The sequence below is a fragment of the Haliotis asinina genome, chromosome 15, assembly GCF_037392515.1.
Source record: "Haliotis asinina isolate JCU_RB_2024 chromosome 15, JCU_Hal_asi_v2, whole genome shotgun sequence".
NCBI classification, from domain to species: Eukaryota; Metazoa; Mollusca; class Gastropoda; order Lepetellida; family Haliotidae; genus Haliotis; species Haliotis asinina.
In genome coordinates, this window is record NC_090294.1 from 297,192 (window position 1) to 320,903 (window position 23,712).

Consider the following 23,712-nt stretch of genomic DNA (forward strand, 5'->3'; position numbering starts at 1 on the left):
CAATATTCCAGTTACATGGCAGAGGTGTGTAAATAACTAAATCCTGGACCAGATAATGCAATATGCATGTGTCAACCAAGTCAGCGAGTCTGACTACCCAATCCCATTAGTCGCCTCTTATGACAAGCATAGTCATGCTTGTACCCATTCGTAGCAAGAATGGGTTTCTGATGACCTATTCTACTCCGGATCTTCAAGGGTCTCCAGGATGTGACTTGAAATTATCATAAGGAACAACATAACACTGGAATCACTTCATTAGAGATTGTTTAATTTGTTGTCAAATCCACCATGATATAGTTACAAAGTATTTTACAGGTGTTGCCAAGTGAACACACAGCAAGTGTTAGAGCATTACTTAAAAGATCACCTGGCTTATGCAACTTCACATTCTAAGCAACATATTATTGTTTCATAACATATGAGAACTAGTTTGAAAATTTAGAACAAATATAAGGTTGCAATAAAAAATGTATTCAAAGTAACCATACACAAGTTTTTTCTGTGTTGTTCAGCATTCACTGAGGGCACCTATTCAGTTTCCAAGGTCTGTGATACCTTACACTAGCTCTCATTTCAGCTCCTATCTACAGAGACTGGAAGTATTACTCAGGCTGGTAGAGGCACTCTCCACCCAAGAACAGGCAATATGTCCTCATGACATCACGCGTGAAACATGGAGGCATCATCCACCAAGGACAGGCAATATGTCCTCATGACATCACGCGTGAAACATGGAGGCATCATCCACCAAGGACAGGCAATATGTCCTCATAACATCACGCTTGAAACATGGAGGCATCATCCACCCAGGACAGGCAATATGTCCTCATAACATCACCCTTGAAACATGGAGGCCCAACAACTATTTCCTCCCTTGCAGAATCTAGCTGAATGAATGACACCAGAAATGTGTTCTACGATATGAATACAATGTTGATTCAAATGTTTCATTTCTATACATATTTATACAAATCCCATACATGACACTGATGAAGCAAGATGACACATGTACTTAACATGAATATGACACATGTATGTTTACTGTTTTTTGGTAAAGAAAATAATTCCTCCTTGACAAACTGAATAAAGATTTGTTTCTTATGTACAATGTGATGAACAAAATCTTTAGCTGCACACATAGCACGTCTCACTGAAAACTGGCATAATGATTCAGTGTATTTGAACATTCTTTTATTATTATTATTCTTAATTTAACTTGACAGATAATCCTTGTGTTGATCCCACTGCCAATATCTCCAAATGATTTGCTTAGCATCTTATAATACACTTTCTCCGATATAATCATTTCCCAGTATAATCCTGATCAATCTTATCACAATTTCCTAACCACTTTCATAGTCTTCACTAATCATTTCCATATGATTTTGAATTCATTGATGTCAGAATAGTTTCCTAACCACTCCCACTGTCTTCACTGATGACAGCATAGTTTCCTAATCACTGTCGCTGTCCTCACTGCCACTGACTCCCTCCCGAACAGAAATGTTGAACTTGTACTCCTGGTCACAGCCCATGTAGGCATCACTCATGAAGAAGATCACATAGTTGTAGTGGCCAACAGAGGGGGCCACAAAGTCCAGCTTGACTTTGGCCTTCTGTTGCAGAGTCAGGCGCTTGATGGATAAGAGGGAGTTGTTTTTTGGGTCACCAATGACGACCCACCATCCCTCTTCACGTTTCTGAAACAATAACATGAACACTTTTCAGTGATCTTTAATGAAATGTTTATAACAATGCAACTCTGTCCTCAGGTTGTCTAGATCAAATCACTTAATGTAATTAAAACAAGCTCTGGCATACATGCAGCCCATAAACAAGTGGAGGGAAAATGCCTGTAAAAGACTGGTTGAGATAATTCAGTGACTGAATGCAACCTAGGACAACATGTATCTTCCACACTGTTGTTCTGTTCATATGAATCCATACATCTTTCTTCAGCAATATTCTTGTTAGTGTCTCCCTATTTTATTTGTACTATTTATTATAGTTTAAGTCATAAAATAACACATAATTCAGAAAAATACCTAATTTTGTTACAAATTTATCAAACAAATATGCCCATCAACGAGACAAGTTAGTCAACAAGACACCTTGTAAACATTTACCTGAGGAAAGAAAGGAGCAATGACAGGCCCTGACACTTCATCTTCTCGCTCCAGAGTCACAACAACATTCACAGTGGAACCACTGAAACAGACACCATTGTAATGTGTCACAAATACATTCACAGAGGAACCACTGAAACAGATAATATTGTCACAAATACATTCATAGAGGAACCACTGAAACAGACACCATTGTAATGTGTCACAAATACATTCACAGAGGAACCACTGAAACAGATAATATTGTCACAAATACATTCACAGAGGAACCACTGAAACAGATAACATTGTCACATGTCACAAATACATTCACAGAGGAACCACTGAAACAGACAACATTGTCACATGTCACAAATACATTCATAGAGGAACCACTCAGACAACATTGTCACATGTCACAAATACATTCACAGAGGAACCACTAAACCAGATAACATTGTCACATCACAAACACATTCACAGAGGAACCACTAAAACAGACAACATTGTCACATGTCACAAATACATTCACAGTAACACTGCTCAGAGAAGCCACTATCACAACTTTTTGGTTTTGAATGTTTTTTAACACTGTACTCAGCAATATTCCACTTCGGTGTCATGGGGTTTTCCATTAAACCTCTTTCAACATTTATTTCAGCCACATCATGAAAGCTTGGCAAACAGTCAGACAAACCAAAGACTTCCAATGTAATGATCCCTGAATGGCCTCTCACTTCATACTGAACAAACAACAAAGTTTGGCATCCAGTCTACCATGTCCTCATGGTTGAGAACACTACAGAGTAAATGCAGGATCCTTCTCACCTGTGAATCTGGTCCTTGTCCTGCACCTCATAAGTCAGTTCGATGTTGGGATAACGGTTACAGAACCGTGCCACATCTGCCATTTCTGCCTCTGTCAACTGCAGCAGCTGATTCCGGTCTTCATCCTCCATCTCCATCACATCAAAAATTGTTTCACAATTCTGAAAAACCAAACAAAGTGTAGGTTCACTGTCAGCATGTGAAAACATACAGTTCATACAATCCCACATTTTCCAGTGGTGACCTGTAGCCAGCCCTCAGCTCATACAGACACACATACTCCAGTGGTGACCTGTAGCCAGCCCTCAGCTCATACAGACACACATACTCCAATGGTGACCTGTGGCCAGCCCTCAGCTCATACAGACACACATACTCCAATGGTGACCTGTAGCCAGCCCTCAGCTCATACAGACACACATACTCCAATGGTGACCTGTGGCCTGCCCTCAGCTCATACAGACACACATACTCCAATGGTGACCTGTAGTCAGCCCTCAGCCCATACAGGCACACATACTCAAATGGTGACCTGTAGTCAGCCCTCAGCTCATACAGACACACATACTCCAATGCTGATCTGTAGCCTGCCCTCAGTGTCCGTATGCCCTCAGCTCATACAGACACACATACTCCAGTGGTGACCTGTAGCCAGCCCTCAGCTTAAACAGACACACATACTCCAGTGGTGACCTGTAGCCAGCCCTCAGCTCATACAGTCACACATACTCAATTGGTGACCTGTAGCCAGCCCTCAACTCATACAGACACACATACTCCAGTGGTGGCCTGTAGTCAGCCCTCAGCTCATACAGACACACATACTCCAGTGGTGACCTGTAGCCAGCCCTCAGCTCATACAGACACACATACTCCAGTGGTGACCTGTAGCCTGCTCTCAGCTCATACAGATCCACATTCTCCAATAGTGACCTGTAGCCAGCCCTCAGCTCATACAGATCCACATTCTCCAATAGTGACCTGTAGTCAGCCCTCAGCCCACACAGACACACATACGCCAGTGGTGACCTGTAGTCAGCCCTCAGCTCATACAGACACACATACTCCAATGCTGATCTGTAGCCAGCCCTCAGTGTCCGTATGCCCTCAGCTCAAACAGACACACATACTCCAGTGGTGACCTGTAGCCAGCCCTCAGCTCAAACAGACACACATACTCCAATGCTGATCTGTAGCCAGCCCTCAGTGTCCGTATGCCCTCAGCTCATACAGACACACATACTCCAATGGTGACCTGTAGCCTGCCCTCAGCTCATACAGACACACATACTCCAATGGCGACCTGTAGTCAGCCCTCAGCTCATACAGACACACATATTCCAATGGCGACCTGTAGCCAGCCCTCAGCTCATACAGACACACATACTCCAGTGGTGACCTGTAGCCAGTCCTCAGCTCATACAGACACACAAACTCCAGTGGTGACCTGTAGCCAGCCCTCAGCTCTTACAGACACACATACTCCAGTGGTGACCTGTAGCCTGCCCTCAGCTCATACAGACACACATACTCCAGTGGTGACCTGTAGCCAGCCCTCAGCTCATACAGACACACTTACTCCAGTGGTGACCTGTAGTCAGCCCTCAGCTCATACAGACACACATAGTCCAATGGTGACCTGTAGTCAGCCCTCAGCTCATACAGACACACATTCTCCTATAGTGACCTGTAAGCAGCCCTCAGCTCATACAGACACATATACTCCAGTGGTGACCTGTAGCCAGCCCTCAGCTCATACAGACCCACATTCTCCAATAGTGACCTGTAGTCAGCCCTCAGCTCATACAGACCCACATTCTCCAATAGTGACCAGTCTCAAGCCAACAGCTAATACTAACCCATGTCTTCCCTTCCAAGCTTACCTTCTCCTGACATCTCTTAATGATCTCCGGAGTGAAGTGTGGCAATTGTTTCAGGTAGGAGTCCTTGCCCCACATGGCCTGGGTGACCATCTGTGCCAACTCCATGGCTGCCAGTGCAGGACTCAGCCATCCGTTACTACTCAATACATCCACACAGGCCTGGATCAAGCGCACAGCCTACAACAAATCACACATATATTTCTTCTGTACATAATGAGCTAACCTTTTTTGATCCTACCATTTTCTTGTCAAATGGTAGCCCCTGAAGCAACACAAGAAATAACTTACACCCGTGGCCAAAAGTGATGCCACATGCTAAGTACCATGTGACATTAAATGCTAATTTATGCATCAAGTTCCATTTGAAGTTATATATACTTATATGACATTACATTTGAATCTACATTTGAAGTAGATTCCACAATATTCATTTAATATCTCAGACTAGGTATTTCTGCATACCAAGTGAAATGTACATCTGAAGCAGATTTTAGCGCATTCTCATCCTGCCCCACACTGTGTATTTTCTGCCTTCCTCCTCTGATCCTAGTTTGGAGACACTCACAAGACAATGTTTCCAGCTTCTCAAAACATCTGACACAAACATCCCATTCACTCTGTTCACAGAGTATTACCATATAAATAAATGTCAATATAGAAGCAGTGTGAAGCAATGTGAAGCAATGTGCAGCGTATCAAACCTTGCTGAGGATGTCCTCTGTGTCTGACTGTAGTTCAGCTGAGAGCTGCATGCGAGACAGGTGAGCCTGAAGCAGCAGGTTGGTCTTCACGTGGGGGTCATTGAACTTGGGGTTGGTGGCCTTGTTGGGCAGACGAGGAGCAAGCTGTGTGGAAACATAACGTGAAGATACTACAGTTTCATACATAGTACTGCATGTTTATTAGTTACAACTCCCACACACATTGCAAAACACAGCTAATCTCACAGCATTTATTTTTATGATTTGGTGAGTGTCGAGTTCAATTAGTTCTATTTAGTTAAGCTGACAGCTTGTGTTTTTTCCACACAATTTTGACCTGTGAAGATCTGGGGCAAAATAGGTTTTCAGCAACCCATGCTTTCTACAAAAGGTGACTATGCTTGTCATAAGAGGCAATTAACGGGATTGGGTGGTCAGGCTCGTTGACATGGCTGACATGTCATTGGTTCTCATTGGATTGTCTGGTCCAGTCTAGATTATTTACAGACTGTATAGCTGGAATTTTTCTGAGTGTGGCATAAAACTAAATTCACTCACTCATACAAATTTAATCAAACAAGATCAGGACAAAGTGGTAGAAACTTGCCTGTCTGAGGATGGCATCCTCACCATGCCGAATGGGAATGTTTTCATTTTCTGCAGCATTTGAGATGATCTCAATGAGGCCCTTGATCTTAGTCTTGCTGTTCAGAGACATACTGAATAGTTCTGCAAAAAACATATTGAATATAATTCAGTTCAAATTCAATAGGAACAATGGGACAGTGACGCAATTCTGCTGCAACAATGGGACAGTGATGCAATACTGCTGCAACAATGGGACAGTGACATAATACTACAACAACACTGGGACAGTGATGAAATACTGCTGCAACAATGGACAGTGATGCAATACAACAACAATGGACAGTGATGCAATACTGTTGCAACAATGGGACAGTGACGCAATACAACAACAATGGACAGTGATGTAATACTGCTGCAACAATGGACAGTGACGCAATACAACAACAATGGACAGTGATGCAATACTGTTGCAACAATGGGACAGTGACATAATACTACAACAACAATGGGACAGTAACATAATACTACAACAACAATGGGACAGTGATGTAATACTACTAGCAACAATGGAGCAGTGACGTAATACTACTAGCAACAATGGGACAGTGACGTAATACTACAACAACAATGGGACAGTGACGTAATACTACAACAACAATGGGACAGTGACGTAATACTACAACAACAATGGGACAGTGACGTAATACTACAACAACAATGGGACAGTGACGTAATACTACAACAATAATGGACAGTGATGTAATGCTACTAGCAACAATGGAACAGTGACGTAATACTACTAGCAACAATGGGACAGTGATGTAATACTACAACAACAATGGGACAGTGATGTAATACTACAACAACAATGGGACAGTGACGTAATACTACAACAACAATGGGACAGTGACGTAATACTACAACAATAATGGACAGTGATGTAATGCTACTAGCAACAATGGGACAGTGATGTAATACTACAACAACAATGGGACAGTGACGTAATACTACAACAACAATGGGACAGTGACGTAATACTACAACAACAATGGACAGTGATGTAATGCTACTAGCAACAATGGGACAGTGATGTAATACTACAACAACAATGGGACAGTGACGTAATACTACAACAACAATGGGACAGTGATGTAATACTACAACAACAATGGACAATTATGTAATACTACAACAACAATGGGACAGTGACGTAATACTACAACAACAATGGGACAGTGATGTAATACTACAACAACAATGGACAGTGATGTAATACTACAACAACAATGGGACAGTGACGTAATACAACAACAATGGACAGTGATGTAATACTACAACAACATTGGGACAGTGACGTAATACTACAACAACAATGGACAGTGACGTAATACTACAACAACAATGGACAGTGATGTAATGCTACTAGCAACAATGGACAGTGATGTAATACTACAAGCAACAATGGGATAGTGAGGTAAGGGGAAAGCTGTTTAAAACGGATCACACATGTGTATGTCCTCACCAATGGTTGTGTAATTGATGTAGTAGTATGCAGCGATCATGCCAAGATTGAGTGGTGCCACATCCATGTCATCCTCAACACTGATACACTGAAATATCAAAAGCAGAATTTAAAGGGATTCCCTCATCAAATCTTTAGATATGTACTTGGCACGTAACCAAATAATGTGCTGCTTATCCAGGTTAAAAAGATATATCTCCTGTCCTGGTGATTTCACAATCCAGGTTAAAAGATATACCTCCTGTCCTGGTGATTTCACAATTCAGGTTAAAAAGATATATCTCCTGTCCTGGTGATTTCACAATCCCATATAAAAAGATATATCTCCTGTCCTGGTGATTTCACATCCCAGGTTAAAATGATATATCTTCTGTTCTGGTAATTTTACAATCCAGGTTAAAAAGAGTGTTTTCACATTACTGCAACATAATAAAGACAGTGTAACAAAAACATAATGTTTCAGAAAGTGAGATGAGTGGTTTACCTTGGAGTGTTCAAGATTGTTGATTGTGTTTTCCACCAGCTCAGACAGGTGGTCTGACAAGTGACGATGAGACACACCTGTGGACACAGAAGACAGAGTGAAGAAATTACACAAACTCAAGGCCCAGCACCAAGCACTGTCCACACTTCAAAGCCACATGTGCTTGAGATGCATGTGTGTGCTTGGTGAAATTAAATTGTTACATGTGTGCAAACTCTCAATCCAACAGTACTTAGATTAAGGTTTAGAGGTTACACAAAAGAGAAAATGAAACCAGTCAAGTTTTTAACATCAACTTCAGCTAAGATAGAATGACAAAAGCAAAGGAACACTGAGGAGTATTCTGCCAAGGAAGTCCCTACTCACCCTGGAGGTTGTAGTAGTTTGGGTTCTGGGTCATCCTCCGGTAGATGAATGTCCATGTCAGGTAGTCCACAGCGTCCTGCTTGTTCTCTACAGTCTTTGTGACAATCTCTGCGTTGAAGTGGTCGTGAAGGCAGTGGTCCAAGTGACTCTGAAACATATGGTAGCTAACTAACTATATTTAGTGTCTAACACCTGACTGTAAGGCATTCGTTTCATACTGATGTGCTTCAAACTGATGGGTGGATAGCTCACACACGTAAATAATTTTGATAACTTTGGTAATATCAAAGAGGATAGCAACGACCAATCAGGGAAAGCCTGGAAATCACAGAAACAACTACCTAATGCTGTCCCTAAGACAAATGACGCTCTCAGAGTGAGAAAACAGTCACCTAACCTTCAAATACACAGCTACAACAGTGTACAGCAGACTCAGTCAGAGACCTGACCTAAAACTTACTGACATGTGGCAAGATCTGTCAACAAACATGTCAAAGACTAGTCTAATTGGAAATATCTTCTGCATTTTCTTTTTCTTTTCCCTTTCATAAGATGCAAAAACAAAACTGAAAGGTATTTTTAAAGAATGTCCTGAAAATATATAATATTTTGCATTGTAGACTTCAGAATAAATTCAAATTATCTCAAATTCAATTGGAACACAGTAACAGAATAGACTGAGTTTAAGCAGGGAAACTCACCTCCACAGGCAGCGGTTCATACAAGAACTTCTTGAAGAACTCCTTCTTTGAACTCTGACACATGATCAGGGCCTTGCCTGCAATAGGGACATTTCACCATATTCAATCATTTCACTATCTGCATTCTGCATACAAGATAGTCCCTCAATAATAATGGGGGTCTAACTCCATCCACATTTGTATTTAATGTGGTGTGGCCACACTGCCATGTCAAAGTCTTTCTGTGCAAAGCAAAGTAGTATTAAAGTACATTCCCTGACATATCACAAAATGGTCTTATTTGTTTATGATGATGTTCAGCCATAGCACAAAGAAGAATGTTATGGAGACTCGCTGCAAAAAGTATTAATGCTGACAATCTACAAAAACTTACATTTTGAAACAATATTTCTCTTTTGGAAATTCAGACTTGAATATTTCACTGTATCTGTCAGGTGGCCACAGGAAGTGTGTTTCTATCACAACAAGTCCACTCGTAGAGATCCATTTTTTTCCCAGGGATTTTAATGACTGTCTTCCCACTACCCTGCCTCCCTGCTGTGCAGGGTTCAGTAGGTACATATGTATTTCCCTATTTTAACAAGAAATATCTTGACTTGAGCTTCAAACTTTGTATTATGTAGAACCAAACCCTGCACCTTGGCAAAACAAAGTGTGGAAGAGGCAAGCAGTAATGAGCCAGTATACTATTTCTGACCTTCCTTGTCTGACAGGGGCCTGTTTGCCTTTCCCACCATCTGCAACACATCTGTGATGGGGTAGTCCTCGTACCTGCAGGTCAAATAGGGATTATCAGCAAAATATGGAAGAGCTGTTTAGTGGAACACCACCCTAACCAACCCATCTGACCCCACCCTAACCATCCCATCTGACCCCATCCTAACCAGCCCATCTGGCCCCATCCTAACCAACCTGACACCATCCTAACAACTCATCTGACACCACCTTAACCATCCGATCTGACACCACCCTAACAGAGCCATCTGACCCATACTAACCATCACATCTGACCTAGCCGTAACCATCCGATCCCACCACACTTTAACCAACCCATCTGACCCCATCCTAACAGAGCCATCTGACCCCAAACCCATACTTCAAATACGAGCCCAACACCAAGTGTTTTACAAAATATCCTAACTAGTGTGATTTAAACAAGTATGCTTTTTCGTGCATCTAAATTTCCATGATTTTCAGTTGTACTTCAACATGCTGATACTCACGAGTGCGTCTTTCCATCGTAGTACTGTGTGTCCATGACAACAGTAAGATGGGCAGCCATGTTCATGCCCCATGCAAGACTCCGTGAAGCCACAACAACCTGGATTGCCCCACTGTTAAACAGCTGCTCCACAACTTTACGCTCAATCTCGTTGAGACCCTCATGGAGGTATGCAACTCCATTTGTCAGTGTCTCTTTGAGTGTCTGTCAACACGAAAAGATAACCGGTAACAAAAATATCCATGTTGGAATCAACAAGTAATTCTAAATTATATGCGCTTTAAACTCGGAAACCTAAGAAAGTAGGAACAGGTTAGAAAGTCCTAAATTATGTCATCAGATAGTCCACCTTTGGAAACAATAGCAGTGGCACAACAAAAATTTGCCAAAGGTTTCGTAATTTAGCCAAGTGGAAAGAGTGTTGGTTCATTATGTAGAAGACCCAAACTTACATGGAATATTGCTGAAAATTACTGAAAATCTGACTTACTAACTCAGTTTTGTACAAGTAAAAGAAAAACTGCCTAAGTAAGTAAAAGAAGATGTTATTTCCTGAATAAAATTGATATTTTATACTCATCCAGGCTCATGCTTAGTATGCTTATCTCCTCTCTCCAAATGAAGGTAGTGGAACACTGGAAATCTCCATGTTCCCTTCTAAATGAAGTGGATGTACAATACGCTCAACCTCCACCAATACAGTCGCATGACCAGTCATGCTTGCCACTTTCTCTGAATCTCAGAAGCCTGGCATCAGAATTACTGTAAATATAGTATGCCAGCAAGGGGTGGTGGCAGGGCTTGATGTCATGAGTCAGGGTAAGTAGTAAAAAATATTCATTTTATTCAGAAAATTACATATTTCCCTTACCCTGACTCATGCTGGGTCAGGCCATGCTGCATTCTGTTGATTGTCATATAAGTACATCCAGTACTTCCCCACTTTGGGAATGATAACGGCAATAATTCGGTCCTGTTCTTCCAATTTTCATCTGTGAGATGGGGGAATCGCATCTACTCAAGCTTGTCTTCTTTGAAGTTGACTGGAACGTGATGATAATTAGAACAGATAGCATCCTGCTAGTGTCCAGTGCAACTGTATGCCAAGCTTTCTATCAAGACCAGTTGTGATCCTTCTTCGTGTACAAATATCTCATTACGAGTACAGGGTCATTATAACTCAGGGTTGGCTGAAAAGTTCTCAGCCTGAGTGGTTTTTCCCCACCAGGTAGAGACAGGTTTGCCACCAATGAGGACAATCATTTAGTGAATCATAGACACAAGAACTACAAACGTACTAATAGTTTTATCTCAACTACAGCTCTTTTGGTACACCTACCCTCTGAAATCATCAGAAATGGACAAAACTGAATACAGGGCAGTCATCAAGTACTTGCAAAAGAAGGGATGTCCCCAACACAGATACATGCTGACATGGTCTCCACTCAAGGGGATGATGCTCCTTCATTTTCCACAGTAAAGAAGTAGGCTGCAGAATTTAAGCGTGGCAGACAAAGCCTTGATGATGACCCACGCTCAGGAAGGCCTTCAACAGCAACCACTCCAGAAAACATCCCGTGAGTGCTCGATATGTTGATGGATGATCGACGATTGACTACTCGACATATTGCTAGTGTAGTGGGCATCTCTCATGAGAGGGTTGTGCATATTATCACCAACGAATTAGGAATGACTAAAGTTTCTGCAAGATGGGTGCCAAAGCTCTTGACAGCAGAACAGAAGCGTGTCAGGTTCCAGACGTCCCTTGACAATTTGCGTCGTTTTGAAGCAGATTCCGATGATTTTGTGGCACGATTTGTAACCATGGATGAGACCTGGATACATCACTTTCAACCAGAAACAAAACTACAGTCAAAACAGTGGAAGCATCCTGATTCACCAGCTCCGAAGAAAGCCAAGTCTGTTCCTTCAGCTGTAAAGGTGATGGCATCAGTCTTTTGGGATTCCAGGGGTATTCTGCTCATTGATTATCTTGAAAAAGGTCAAACTATCAACGGCAGATACTATGCTGATCTACTGAACCAGTTGCGAGAAGCAATCAAAGCCAAACGACGAGGAATGATCGTTAAAGGTGTCCTCTTCCACCAAGACAATGCGCCTGTTCACAAATTGGTGGTGGCCATGTCAACAATCCACGATTGTGGCTTTGAACTCATTGACCATCCTCCTTATTCACCTGATTTGGCTCCTTCTGACTTCCACCTGTTCCCCAAAATGAAAAAGGAACTCGCCGGTCGCCATTTAGCAAGTAATGATGACGTCATTTCCGCTGTGACCCCTTTTTTAGGGTAGCTGAAGAAGATTTCCTCCTGACCGGGATTCGGGCCTTGCAGCATCGCTGGCAAAAGTGTGTGAACTTGGAAGGGGACTATGTAGAAAAATAAATGACAAACGTGGACTTTGTAACTTTTTTTCACATGGAGGCTTAGAACTTTTCAGCCAACACTCGTAGCCTGTTCATGACCTGCACATGGACTCTCAACCATTAAACTCTGCAGAGCATCTCGGTCTCAACAAGTCATGTAATAAAGGGTGAGTGAAACTCAGTGCCTTTCTGGAACCATTACTTGTGCAACAACAAGTGGCCCAAATTGGTGAATGTCAGTGATGTCCTCCGTGGCGATGTCCTGTAGTTAGTGGTTGACAAGGGAATCAACGAGAGTTGATGGCCGGAATGCGTTGTTGCTAATACTTAGTTGCTGTCTTTAAAGGCTGCAGAAAAAGTTTTGGGGATAGTAGATATCGGCGCAATCGGCAGAAATGTCAGAGTGACGATGTCCTCATTACTCATCTTATAGTTGTGAGCTTTGTTGGAATCATTCGATGGAGAGGTTAAGTCCAATTCGTTTGTGATGCGCGACATAATCTCAGAGTCTGAGAAGAGATTGATGACTTCTGTATCTCCGTCCTTCCTCGAGTGCTTTTGCATGTACGAACCAATGTCCCTTCAGTGAGTGTCATCACAGCCCTCCTGACTATATGAATCCCTGGAACGACTAACAGTCCGTGAGTCCCTACACTTATGCCTACAGGAATCCGTATCCGATGAAGACAACAAACGATGACGTCTCCGATGAACAGGGGATGTAGATAGAGAACACTAGTGGCTGTAAAGAGATCCATGAGTGTGGGCACTCGCGTGCCATGCGTCGTGTGAAGATACAGTGGATGGCGATGGTTTCCGTGGATGGGAGAGTGCATACAATGCATCCTCTCCATGTGATAGATGGTCTGTGAACCATCATCATGGAGGGCGACTTTAGTTGCTGCTGCTTATTAGCGTTTTTGTTCCTCTTCAAAACTGCAATCCATATGGTTCATCATATGAGTGGTGAATTGCTGCATGAAGTGTCCAGTGTCCAGTGCAGACGTTGTAGATGTCTACTTAGATCTTACAGTCTCTGAAGAATGTAACGTAGTTGCCGACTTGATTGTTGATCGTAAGAGTTGACGATCTGTACCTCATGAAGCAGCAGTGGAGGTTCATCCTAGATATGACGTTCATCGGGAGGGACTATCTCATCAGTGATGGACTACAAAGAAGCCGTAAAGTGTAGTTTCAGCGCTGGTCTAATAGTTGAAGACGTACACTTAGACGATGACGACTTCATCTTCTTAGATTGAGATGATCCCAATTCTGACGATGCCCTCCTCTGTGATCTTGATGAAGTGGTACGACAGGCTGATCACTAAACTCATGAATGTCAGCTGTCAACGATGTTTATTAATACGGTTATTACATGCAGATACAGAATTAACTTAGACATGACTAGCGAAAGCCTGCGTAGTTTGTACATAGCATGCTTCAGAACAGTACATAAATATAATGCAACATCTGAATCTGATAAATCCTTGCAATGCTCACAGCGACCAGAGGAAGAACAAATAGGTTTGCATGAAGGACATACTACATACGGATCAACTGCCAACACTTGTAGTTTACACTGGGTGCATAATTCCATCAACTAAGACCAAGTCTATGTTAAAGAAAATTTGTCCGAAACACATAAAAATTTATGCTTCAATAATAGCTTTACATAATGATGATAATAATTACAATCCCAAAACCAAATACGACACAATTTAGATTATATGACCGAAATATAGCAAAAACTTATTGCCGTATCAGGACCCCAAAGTGCATCCAGCCGTCCACATTGGGCGATGAAGGAGAGAGTAGCACGCATGGCTGGTCATGTGACTGTATTGGTGGGAAAGAGAGGCTACCAAAGGGTGAGTATATTGGATGTCCGCTTCAATTAGAAGGGAACTTCAAGGGATTTCAATCGTTCCACTGTCTTTGCGTAGAGGGAGGAGATAGGTATAATAAGCATGAGTCAGGATAAGGAAAAATAATATTTTTTCTGTAACACCACTAACATGAACTCAGAGAATGATGATTGTCAGCTGGCTGTCAAGGAGAAGCAAAGGTACCAACCTTATCTGACACTTTCTCCACGAAGGGTTCCAAGTCGGATTCCACAACATGGAGAAAGCGACTCTGAGGCTTATCGTCAGGCCCTGGAGTGATGTCAGCAGCTGCAAAGGTGAGGATGTCTATAGCTGTCAGTCTGGTCTGCTTCCTGGATGGCACAAACAAGATGACGGGCTTCCTAGGAGAGTACTTCAAGATGGCTTGGTATGCTGGCTTGGCCATTGCGATGATACGTGAGGCATTGTGGGAAATATTAAATCCCTGCAAGCACAAGTTGTATGGTTTACTGATATATGTCCTCATACATATAAATGCGTCAATTAGGAGATGATCATACTGTTTGCAGTGGTGAGCTATATTACCTAATGGCACTAGGTTAAATATGGTATTGTATTAACCAATACAGTGTTACAGCCTTTAAACAATACATTTTCAGGTTTGGTTGATGTGATTTGAAAACTCACCTGATCATCAAGACAAGTATTCAAAAATCATTCATTAAACAGAGACCAGTCTGTTACAACTGTCAACAATTTCACACAGAGAAAGGATGGTTTTGCAACGAAGCACAGGTCTGTCATAGCTCCAGGACATGTTGCTATCACTAACCTGGATATGGAGCTCCAGAGGAACAGGTCTGACATTGGGATGGAAGTTGAAGATGGCAGTGGTGCCACATCCCAGCCATGGAGCTACATCCTTGGCATTGGACAGCGACGAACTTAAGGCCACAATTCGGATGTTCCTCTCCAGCTGTGAGGAAATGTACCTCATCCTGGAACAGATCACCTCCAGCACCGGCTGAAACACAATATATTGTTGGCATTTTTACTTCAATGTCTACATGAAATACAACCACCTCAAAAAAAGAAAACTGAATTACCAGCAGTAAGGAAGTATTATCATGCCAGGTTCAACAATGACATCTTTCCAAGTAAAAGTGACCTCATGTATATGGTTTGCAGAATGGAGTGTGATGCAACAAGCCACAAAGGATGGAAGTTGTACTACAAATGACACATAAACAAGTCCCATCGGAAGAGACTAGAGCAAGACAGTAAGATCTCGCATGGGTGACCTACCCCGACTTCCCAGCCAATCAGGTGCAGCTCATCAACAATGAACAAATTCACATTCTGAACATTCTTCCTCTGTTTCCATCGCCGTGACAACACATCCCACTTCTCTGGCGTGCTGATCACAATGTTTCCCTGTGTGAAGATGAATAATTACAATCACGATTAGAATGTTGAAAATGTTTATAGTACATTTTATGCTGGGTCCTTACTCCCATTCTTATGGTGTCAGTGTTGCCAGTCTGTCCACAACATGTTAACCAAATCATGGTGGCCTGGGTGCCGAAAGATACTGGGCTCACTGTGCCCAGCCGATCATCAGCTGGCTCTTGTGACCATTAGGCTTACTGAAAACTAACTCTATTGTAGAATCAGTTCTTGCTATCTGTTAAAGATATATTCTTCACAGCAGAATGTCCTACCTTGGCAAGGAGCTTGAGATCTGTACCAGTTTCCCCTGTCAAGAGGACAACTTTCTTCCCAAGCTGAACAGCGAACTTGTTGTACCAGTCATTGTACACCTACACATGGAAATTGGAAATTTAGCAAGCTTAATGACTCCAATTCTAGTTTGATCTGTGCAAGTTAAAATGACCATATGTGCCATGCATCATTATATAATCAGGCATATTTCAGTTGTAAGGAATCATAGTCTGTAAAGACATAGTAACTAATGAAGTCATAGTGGTGTGTGTGGTCCGTGTATGAAGTCATAGTGGTCTGTGAGGTCAGAGTATGAAGTCATAGTGGTCTGTGTGGTCAGTGTATGAAATCATAGTGGTGTGTGTGGTCCGTGTATGAAGTCATAGTGGTCTGTGAGGTCAGTGTATGAAGTCATAGTGGTCTGTGAGGTCAGAGTATGACGTCATAGTAGTGTGTGTGGTCAGTGTATGAAATCATAGTGGTGTGTGTGGTCAGTGTATGAAGTCATAGTGGTCTGTGAGGTCAGTGTATGAAGTCATAGTGGTGTGTGTGGTCAGTGTATGAAGTCATAGTGGTGTGTGTGGTCAGTGTATGAAGTCATAGTGGTCTGTGTGGTCAGTGTATGAAGTCATAGTAGTGTGTGTGGTCAGTGTATGAAGTCATAGTGGTGTGTGTGGTCAGTGTATGAAGTCATAGTGGTCTGTGAGGTCAGTGTATGACGTCATAGTAGTGTGTGTGGTCAGTGTATGAAGTCATAGTGGTGTGTGTGGTCAGTGTATGAAGTCATAGTGGGCTGTGTGGTCAGAGTATGAAGTCATAGTGATCTGTGTGGTCAGAGTATGAAGTAGTAGTGGTGTGTGTGGTCCGTGTATGAAGTCATAGTGGTGTGTGTGGTCCGTGTATGAAGTCATAGTGGTGTGTGTGGTCAGTGTATGAAGTCATAGTGGTGTGTGTGGTCAGAGTATGAAGTAGTAGTGGTGTGTGTGGTCAGTGTATGAAGTCATAGTGGTGTGTGTGGTCAGAGTATGAAGTCATAGTAGTGTGTGTGGTCAGAGTATGAAGTCATAGTGGTGTGTGTGGTCAGTGTATGAAGTCATAGTGGTGTGTGTGGTCAGTGTATGAAGTCATAGTGGTGTGTGTGGTCAGTGTATGAAGTCATAGTGGTGTGTGTGGTCAGTGTATGAAGTCATAGTAGTGTGTGTGGTCAGTGTATGAAGTCATAGTGGTGTGTGTGGTCAGAGTATGAAGTAGTAGTGGTGTGTGTGGTCAGTGTATGAAGTCATAGTGGTGTGTGTGGTCAGTGTATGAAGTCATAGTGGGCTGTGTGGTCAGAGTATGAAGTCATAGTGGTGTGTGTGGTCCGTGTATGAAGTCATAGTGGTGTGTGTGGTCAGTGTATGAAGTCATAGTGGTGTGTGTGGTCAGAGTATGAAGTAGTAGTGGTGTGTGTGGTCAGAGTATGAAGTCATAGTGGTCTGTGTGGTCAGTGTATGAAATCATAGTGGTCTGTGTGGTCAGTGTATGAAGTCATAGTGGTGTGTGTGGTCAGTGTATGAAATCATAGTGGTGTGTGTGGTCAGTGTATGAAGTCATAGTGGTGTGTGTGGTCAGTGTATGAAGTCATAGTGGTCTGTGTGGTCAGTGTATGAAATCATAGTGGTCTGTGTGGTCAGTGTATGAAGTCATAGTGGTGTGTGTGGTCAGTGTATGAAGTCATAGTGGTGTGTGTGGTCCGTGTATGAAGTCATAGTGGTGTGTGTGGTCAGTGTATGAAGTCATAGTGGTCTGTGTATGAAATCATAGTGGTCTGTGTGGTCAGTGTATGAAGTAGTAGTGGTGTGTGTGGTCCGTGTATGAAGTCATAGTGGTGTGTGTGGTCAGTGTATGAAGTCATAGTGGTCTGTGTGGTCAGAGTATGAAGTCATAGTGATCTGTGTGGTCAGTGTATGAAATCATAGTGGTGTGTGTGGTCAGTGTATGAAGTCATAGTGGGCTGTGTGGTCAGTGTATGAAGTCATAGTGGTGTGTGTGGTCAGTGTATGAAGTCATAGTGGTGTGTGTGGTCAGTGTATGAAGTCATAGTGGGCTGTGTGGTCAGAGTATGAAGTCATAGTGATCTGTGTGGTCAGAGTATGAAGTAGTAGTGGTGTGTGTGGTCCGTGTATGAAGTCATAGTGGTGTGTGTGGTCCGTGTATGAAGTCATAGTGGTGTGTGTGGTCCGTGTATGAAGTCATAGTAGTGTGTGTGGTCCGTGTATGAAGTCATAGTGGTGTGTGTGGTCCGTGTATGAAGTCATAGTAGTGTGTGTGGTCAGTGTATGAAGTCATAGTGGTGTGTGTGGTCCGTGTATGAAGTCATAGTGGTGTGTGTGGTCCGTGTATGAAGTCATAGTGGTGTGTGTGGTCAGTGTATGAAGTCATAGTGGTGTGTGTGGTCCGTGTATGAAGTCATAGTGGTGTGTGTGGTCCGTGTATGAAGTCATAGTGGTGTGTGTGGTCCGTGTATGAAGTCATAGTAGTGTGTGTGGTCCGTGTATGAAGTCATAGTGGTGTGTGTGGTCAGTGTATGAAGTCATAGTGGTGTGTGTGGTCAGTGTATGAAGTCATAGTGGTCTGTGTGGTCAGAGTATGAAGTCATAGTGGTGTGTGTGGTCAGAGTATGAAGTAGTAGTGGTGTGTGTGGTCCGTGTATGAAGTCATAGTGGTGTGTGTGGTCAGTGTATGAAGTCATAGTGGTCTGTGTGGTCAGTGTATGAAGTCATAGTGGTCTGTGTGGTCAGTGTATGAAGTAGTAGTGGTGTGTGTGGTCAGAGTATGAAGTCATAGTGGTCTGTGTGGTCAGTGTATGAAATCATAGTGGTCTGTGTGGTCAGTGTATGAAGTCATAGTGGTGTGTGTGGTCAGAGTATGAAGTCATAGTGGTGTGTGTGGTCAGAGTATGAAGTAGTAGTGGTGTGTGTGGTCAGTGTATGAAGTCATAGTGGTCTGTGTGGTCAGTGTATGAAGTAGTAGTGGTGTGTGTGGTCAGAGTATGAAGTCATAGTGGTCTGTGTGGTCAGTGTATGAAATCATAGTGGTCTGTGTGGTCAGTGTATGAAGTCATAGTGGTGTGTGTGGTCAGAGTATGAAGTCATAGTGGTGTGTGTGGTCAGTGTATGAAGTCATAGTGGTGTGTGTGGTCAGAGTATGAAGTAGTAGTGGTGTGTGAGGTCAGTGTATGAAGTCATAGTGGTGTGTGTGGTCCGTGTATGAAGTAGTAGTGGTGTGTGTGGTCAGTGTATGAAGTCATAGTGGTGTGTGTGGTCAGTGTATGAAGTCATAGTGGTCTGTGTGGTCAGTGTATGAAGTCATAGTGGTCTGTGTGGTCAGAGTATGAAGTCATAGTGGTGTGTGTGGTCAGAGTATGAAGTCATAGTGGTGTGTGTGGTCAGAGTATGAAGTAGTAGTGGTGTGTGTGGTCCGTGTATGAAGTAGTAGTGGTGTGTGTGGTCAGTGTATGAAGTCATAGTGGTCTGTGTGGTCAGTGTATGAAGTCATAGTGGTGTGTGTGGTCAGAGTATGAAGTCATAGTGGTGTGTGTGGTCAGAGTATGAAGTCATAGTGGTGTGTGTGGTCCGTGTATGAAGTAGTAGTGGTGTGTGTGGTCAGTGTATGAAGTCATAGTGGTCTGTGTGGTCAGAGTATGAAGTCATAGTGGTGTGTGTGGTCAGAGTATGAAGTCATAGTGGTGTGTGTGGTCAGAGTATGAAGTCATAGTGGTGTGTGTGGTCAGAGTATGAAGTAGTAGTGGTGTGTGTGGTCAGTGTATGAAGTAGTAGTGGTGTGTGTGGTCAGAGTATGAAGTAGTAGTGGTGTGTGTGGTCCGTGTATGAAGTAGTAGTGGTGTGTGTGGTCAGTGTATGAAGTCATAGTGGTGTGTGTGGTCAGTGTATGAAGTCATAGTGGTGTGTGTGGTCAGTGTATGAAGTAGTAGTGGTGTGTGTGGTCAGAGTATAAAGTCATAGTGGTCTGTGTGGTCAGAGTATGAAGTAGTAGTGGTGTGTGTGGTCAGTGTATGAAGTCATAGTGGTCTGTGAGGTCAGTGTATGAAGTCATAGTGGTGTGTGTGGTCCGTGTATGAAGTCATAGTGGTCTGTGTGGTCAGTGTATGAAGTAGTAGTGGTGTGTGTGGTCAGAGTATGAAGTAGTAGTGGTGTGTGTGGTCAGAGTATGAAGTAGTAGTGGTGTGTGTGGTCAGAGTATGAAGTCATAGTGGTGTGTGTGGTCAGTGTATGAAGTAGTAGTGGTCTGTGTGGTCAGAGTATGAAGTAGTAGTGGTGTGTGTGGTCAGAGTATGAAGTCATAGTGGTGTGTGTGGTCAGTGTATGAAGTAGTAGTGGTGTGTGTGGTCAGAGTATGAAGTAGTAGTGGTGTGTGTGGTCCGTGTATGAAGTAGTAGTGGTGTGTGTGGTCAGTGTATGAAGTCATAGTGGTGTGTGTGGTCAGTGTATGAAGTCATAGTGGTGTGTGTGGTCAGTGTATGAAGTAGTAGTGGTGTGTGTGGTCAGAGTATAAAGTCATAGTGGTCTGTGTGGTCAGAGTATGAAGTAGTAGTGGTGTGTGTGGTCAGTGTATGAAGTCATAGTGGTCTGTGTGGTCAGTGTATGAAGTAGTAGTGGTGTGTGTGGTCAGAGTATGAAGTCATAGTGGTCTGTGTGGTCAGAGTATGAAGTAGTAGTGGTCTGTGTGGTCAGTGTATGAAGTCATAGTGGTCTGTGTGGTCAGTGTATGAAGTAGTAGTGGTCTGTGTGGTCAGTGTATGAAGTAGTAGTGGTCTGTGTGGTCAGAGTATGAAGTAGTAGTGGTGTGTGTGGTCAGTGTATGAAGTCATAGTGGTCTGTGTGGTCAGTGTATGAAGTAGTAGTGGTCTGTGAGGTCAGTGTATGAAGTCATAGTGGTCTGTGTGGTCAGTGTATGAAGTAGTAGTGGTGTGTGTGGTCCGTGTATGAAGTCATAGTGGTCTGTGTGGTCAGTGTATGAAGTCATAGTGGTCTGTGAGGTCAGTGTATGAAGTCATAGTGGTCTGTGTGGTCAGTGTATGAAGTAGTAGTGGTCTGTGTGGTCAGTGTATGAAGTCATAGTGGTCTGTGAGGTCAGTGTATGAAGTCATAGTGGTCTGTGTGGTCAGTGTATGAAGTAGTAGTGGTCTGTGTGGTCAGTGTATGAAGTAGTAGTGGTGTGTGTGGTCAGAGTATGAAGTCATAGTGGTCTGTGTGGTCAGTGTATGAAGTAGTAGTGGTCTGTGTGGTCAGAGTATGAAGTAGTAGTGGTGTGTGTGGTCAGTGTATGAAGTCATAGTGGTCTGTGTGGTCAGTGTATGAAGTCATAGTGGTCTGTGAGGTCAGTGTATGAAGTCATAGTGGTCTGTGTGGTCAGTGTATGAAGTAGTAGTGGTGTGTGTGGTCAGTGTATGAAGTCATAGTGGTCTGTGTGGTCAGTGTATGAAGTCATAGTGGTCTGTGAGGTCAGTGTATGAAGTCATAGTGGTCTGTGTGGTCAGTGTATGAAGTCATAGTGGTCTGTGTGGTCAGTGTATGAAGTAGTAGTGGTCTGTGTGGTCAGTGTATGAAGTCATAGTGGTCTGTGAGGTCAGTGTATGAAGTCATAGTGGTCTGTGTGGTCAGTGTATGAAGTAGTAGTGGTGTGTGTGGTCAGAGTATGAAGTCATAGTGGTCTGTGTGGTCAGTGTATGAAATCATAGTGGTCTGTGTGGTCAGTGTATGAAGTCATAGTGGTCTGTGTGGTCAGAGTATGAAGTAGTAGTGGTGTGTGTGGTCAGTGTATGAAATCATAGTGGTCTGTGTGGTCCGTGTATGAAGTCATAGTGGTCTGTGAGGTCAGTGTATGAAGTCATAGTGGTGTGTGTGGTCAGTGTATGAAGTCATAGTGGTCTGTGTGGTCAGTGTATGAAGTAGTAGTGGTGTGTGTGGTCAGAGTATGAAATCATAGTGGTCTGTGTGGTCAGTGTATGAAGTCATAGTGGTGTGTGTGGTCAGAGTATGAAGTCATAGTGGTGTGTGTGGTCAGAGTATGAAATCATAGTGGTCTGTGTGGTCAGTGTATGAAGTCATAGTGGTCTGTGTGGTCAGTGTATGAAGTAGTAGTGGTGTGTGTGGTCAGAGTATGAAATCATAGTGGTCTGTGTGGTCAGTGTATGAAGTCATAGTGGTCTGTGTGGTCAGTGTATGAAGTAGTAGTGGTGTGTGTGGTCAGAGTATGAAATCATAGTGGTCTGTGTGGTCAGTGTATGAAGTCATAGTGGTGTGTGTGGTCAGAGTATGAAGTCATAGTGGTCTGTGTGGTCAGTGTATGAAATCATAGTGGTCTGTGTGGTCAGTGTATGAAGTCATAGTGGTGTGTGTGGTCAGAGTATGAAGTCATAGTGGTGTGTGTGGTCCGTGTATGAAGTCATAGTGGTCTGTGTGGTCAGAGTATGAAGTCATAGTGGTGTGTGTGGTCCGTGTATGAAGTCATAGTGGTCTGTGAGGTCAGTGTATGAAGTAGTAGTGGTGTGTGTGGTCAGTGTATGAAGTCATAGTGGTCTGTGAGGTCAGTGTATGAAGTCATAGTGGTCTGTGTGGTCAGTGTATGAAGTAGTAGTGGTGTGTGTGGTCAGAGTATGAAGTCATAGTGGTCTGTGTGGTCAGTGTATGAAATCATAGTGGTCTGTGTGGTCAGTGTATGAAGTCATAGTGGTGTGTGTGGTCAGAGTATGAAGTAGTAGTGGTGTGTGTGGTCAGTGTATGAAATCATAGTGGTGTGTGTGGTTCGTGTATGAAGTCATAGTGGTGTGTGTGGTCAGTGTATGAAGTCATAGTGGTCTGTGTGGTCAGTGTATGAAATCATAGTGGTCTGTGTGGTCAGTGTATGAAGTCATAGTGGTGTGTGTGGTCAGAGTATGAAGTCATAGTGGTGTGTGTGGTCAGTGTATGAAGTAGTAGTGGTGTGTGTGGTCAGAGTATGAAGTCATAGTGGTCTGTGTGGTCAGTGTATGAAATCATAGTGGTCTGTGTGGTCAGTGTATGAAGTCATAGTGGTGTGTGTGGTCAGAGTATGAAGTCATAGTGGTCTGTGTGGTCAGTGTATGAAATCATAGTGGTCTGTGTGGTCAGTGTATGAAGTCATAGTGGTGTGTGTGGTCAGAGTATGAAGTCATAGTGGTGTGTGTGGTCAGTGTATGAAGTAGTAGTGGTGTGTGTGGTCAGAGTATGAAGTCATAGTGGTCTGTGTGGTCAGTGTATGAAATCATAGTGGTCTGTGTGGTCAGTGTATGAAGTCATAGTGGTGTGTGTGGTCAGAGTATGAAGTAGTAGTG

The 23,712-nt window shown here is 43.0% G+C and overlaps 1 protein-coding gene across 2 annotated transcripts in view; it reads right to left on the reverse strand.

The window, feature by feature from the left end:
- Positions 1-250: 250 nt before the first annotated feature.
- Positions 251-23,712, reverse strand: part of LOC137264869 (U5 small nuclear ribonucleoprotein 200 kDa helicase-like) — a 98,939-nt gene continuing 75,477 nt past the window's right edge. For both annotated transcript variants that reach the window (XM_067800213.1, XM_067800214.1), the window contains 16 exons: positions 16,358-16,456; positions 15,942-16,070; positions 15,469-15,660; positions 14,863-15,120; positions 10,405-10,607; positions 9,879-9,952; positions 9,182-9,258; positions 8,481-8,628; positions 8,115-8,191; positions 7,631-7,718; positions 6,128-6,249; positions 5,521-5,664; positions 4,820-4,996; positions 2,937-3,097; positions 2,130-2,211; positions 251-1,703 (listed from right to left, as the gene is read on the reverse strand). In XM_067800213.1, the coding sequence (XP_067656314.1) occupies positions 1,458-1,703; positions 2,130-2,211; positions 2,937-3,097; positions 4,820-4,996; positions 5,521-5,664; positions 6,128-6,249; positions 7,631-7,718; positions 8,115-8,191; positions 8,481-8,628; positions 9,182-9,258; positions 9,879-9,952; positions 10,405-10,607; positions 14,863-15,120; positions 15,469-15,660; positions 15,942-16,070; positions 16,358-16,456 (2,277 nt within the window). In that variant the 3' untranslated portion in view covers positions 251-1,457. The remainder of the gene's footprint in view (positions 1,704-2,129; positions 2,212-2,936; positions 3,098-4,819; positions 4,997-5,520; positions 5,665-6,127; positions 6,250-7,630; positions 7,719-8,114; positions 8,192-8,480; positions 8,629-9,181; positions 9,259-9,878; positions 9,953-10,404; positions 10,608-14,862; positions 15,121-15,468; positions 15,661-15,941; positions 16,071-16,357; positions 16,457-23,712) is intronic.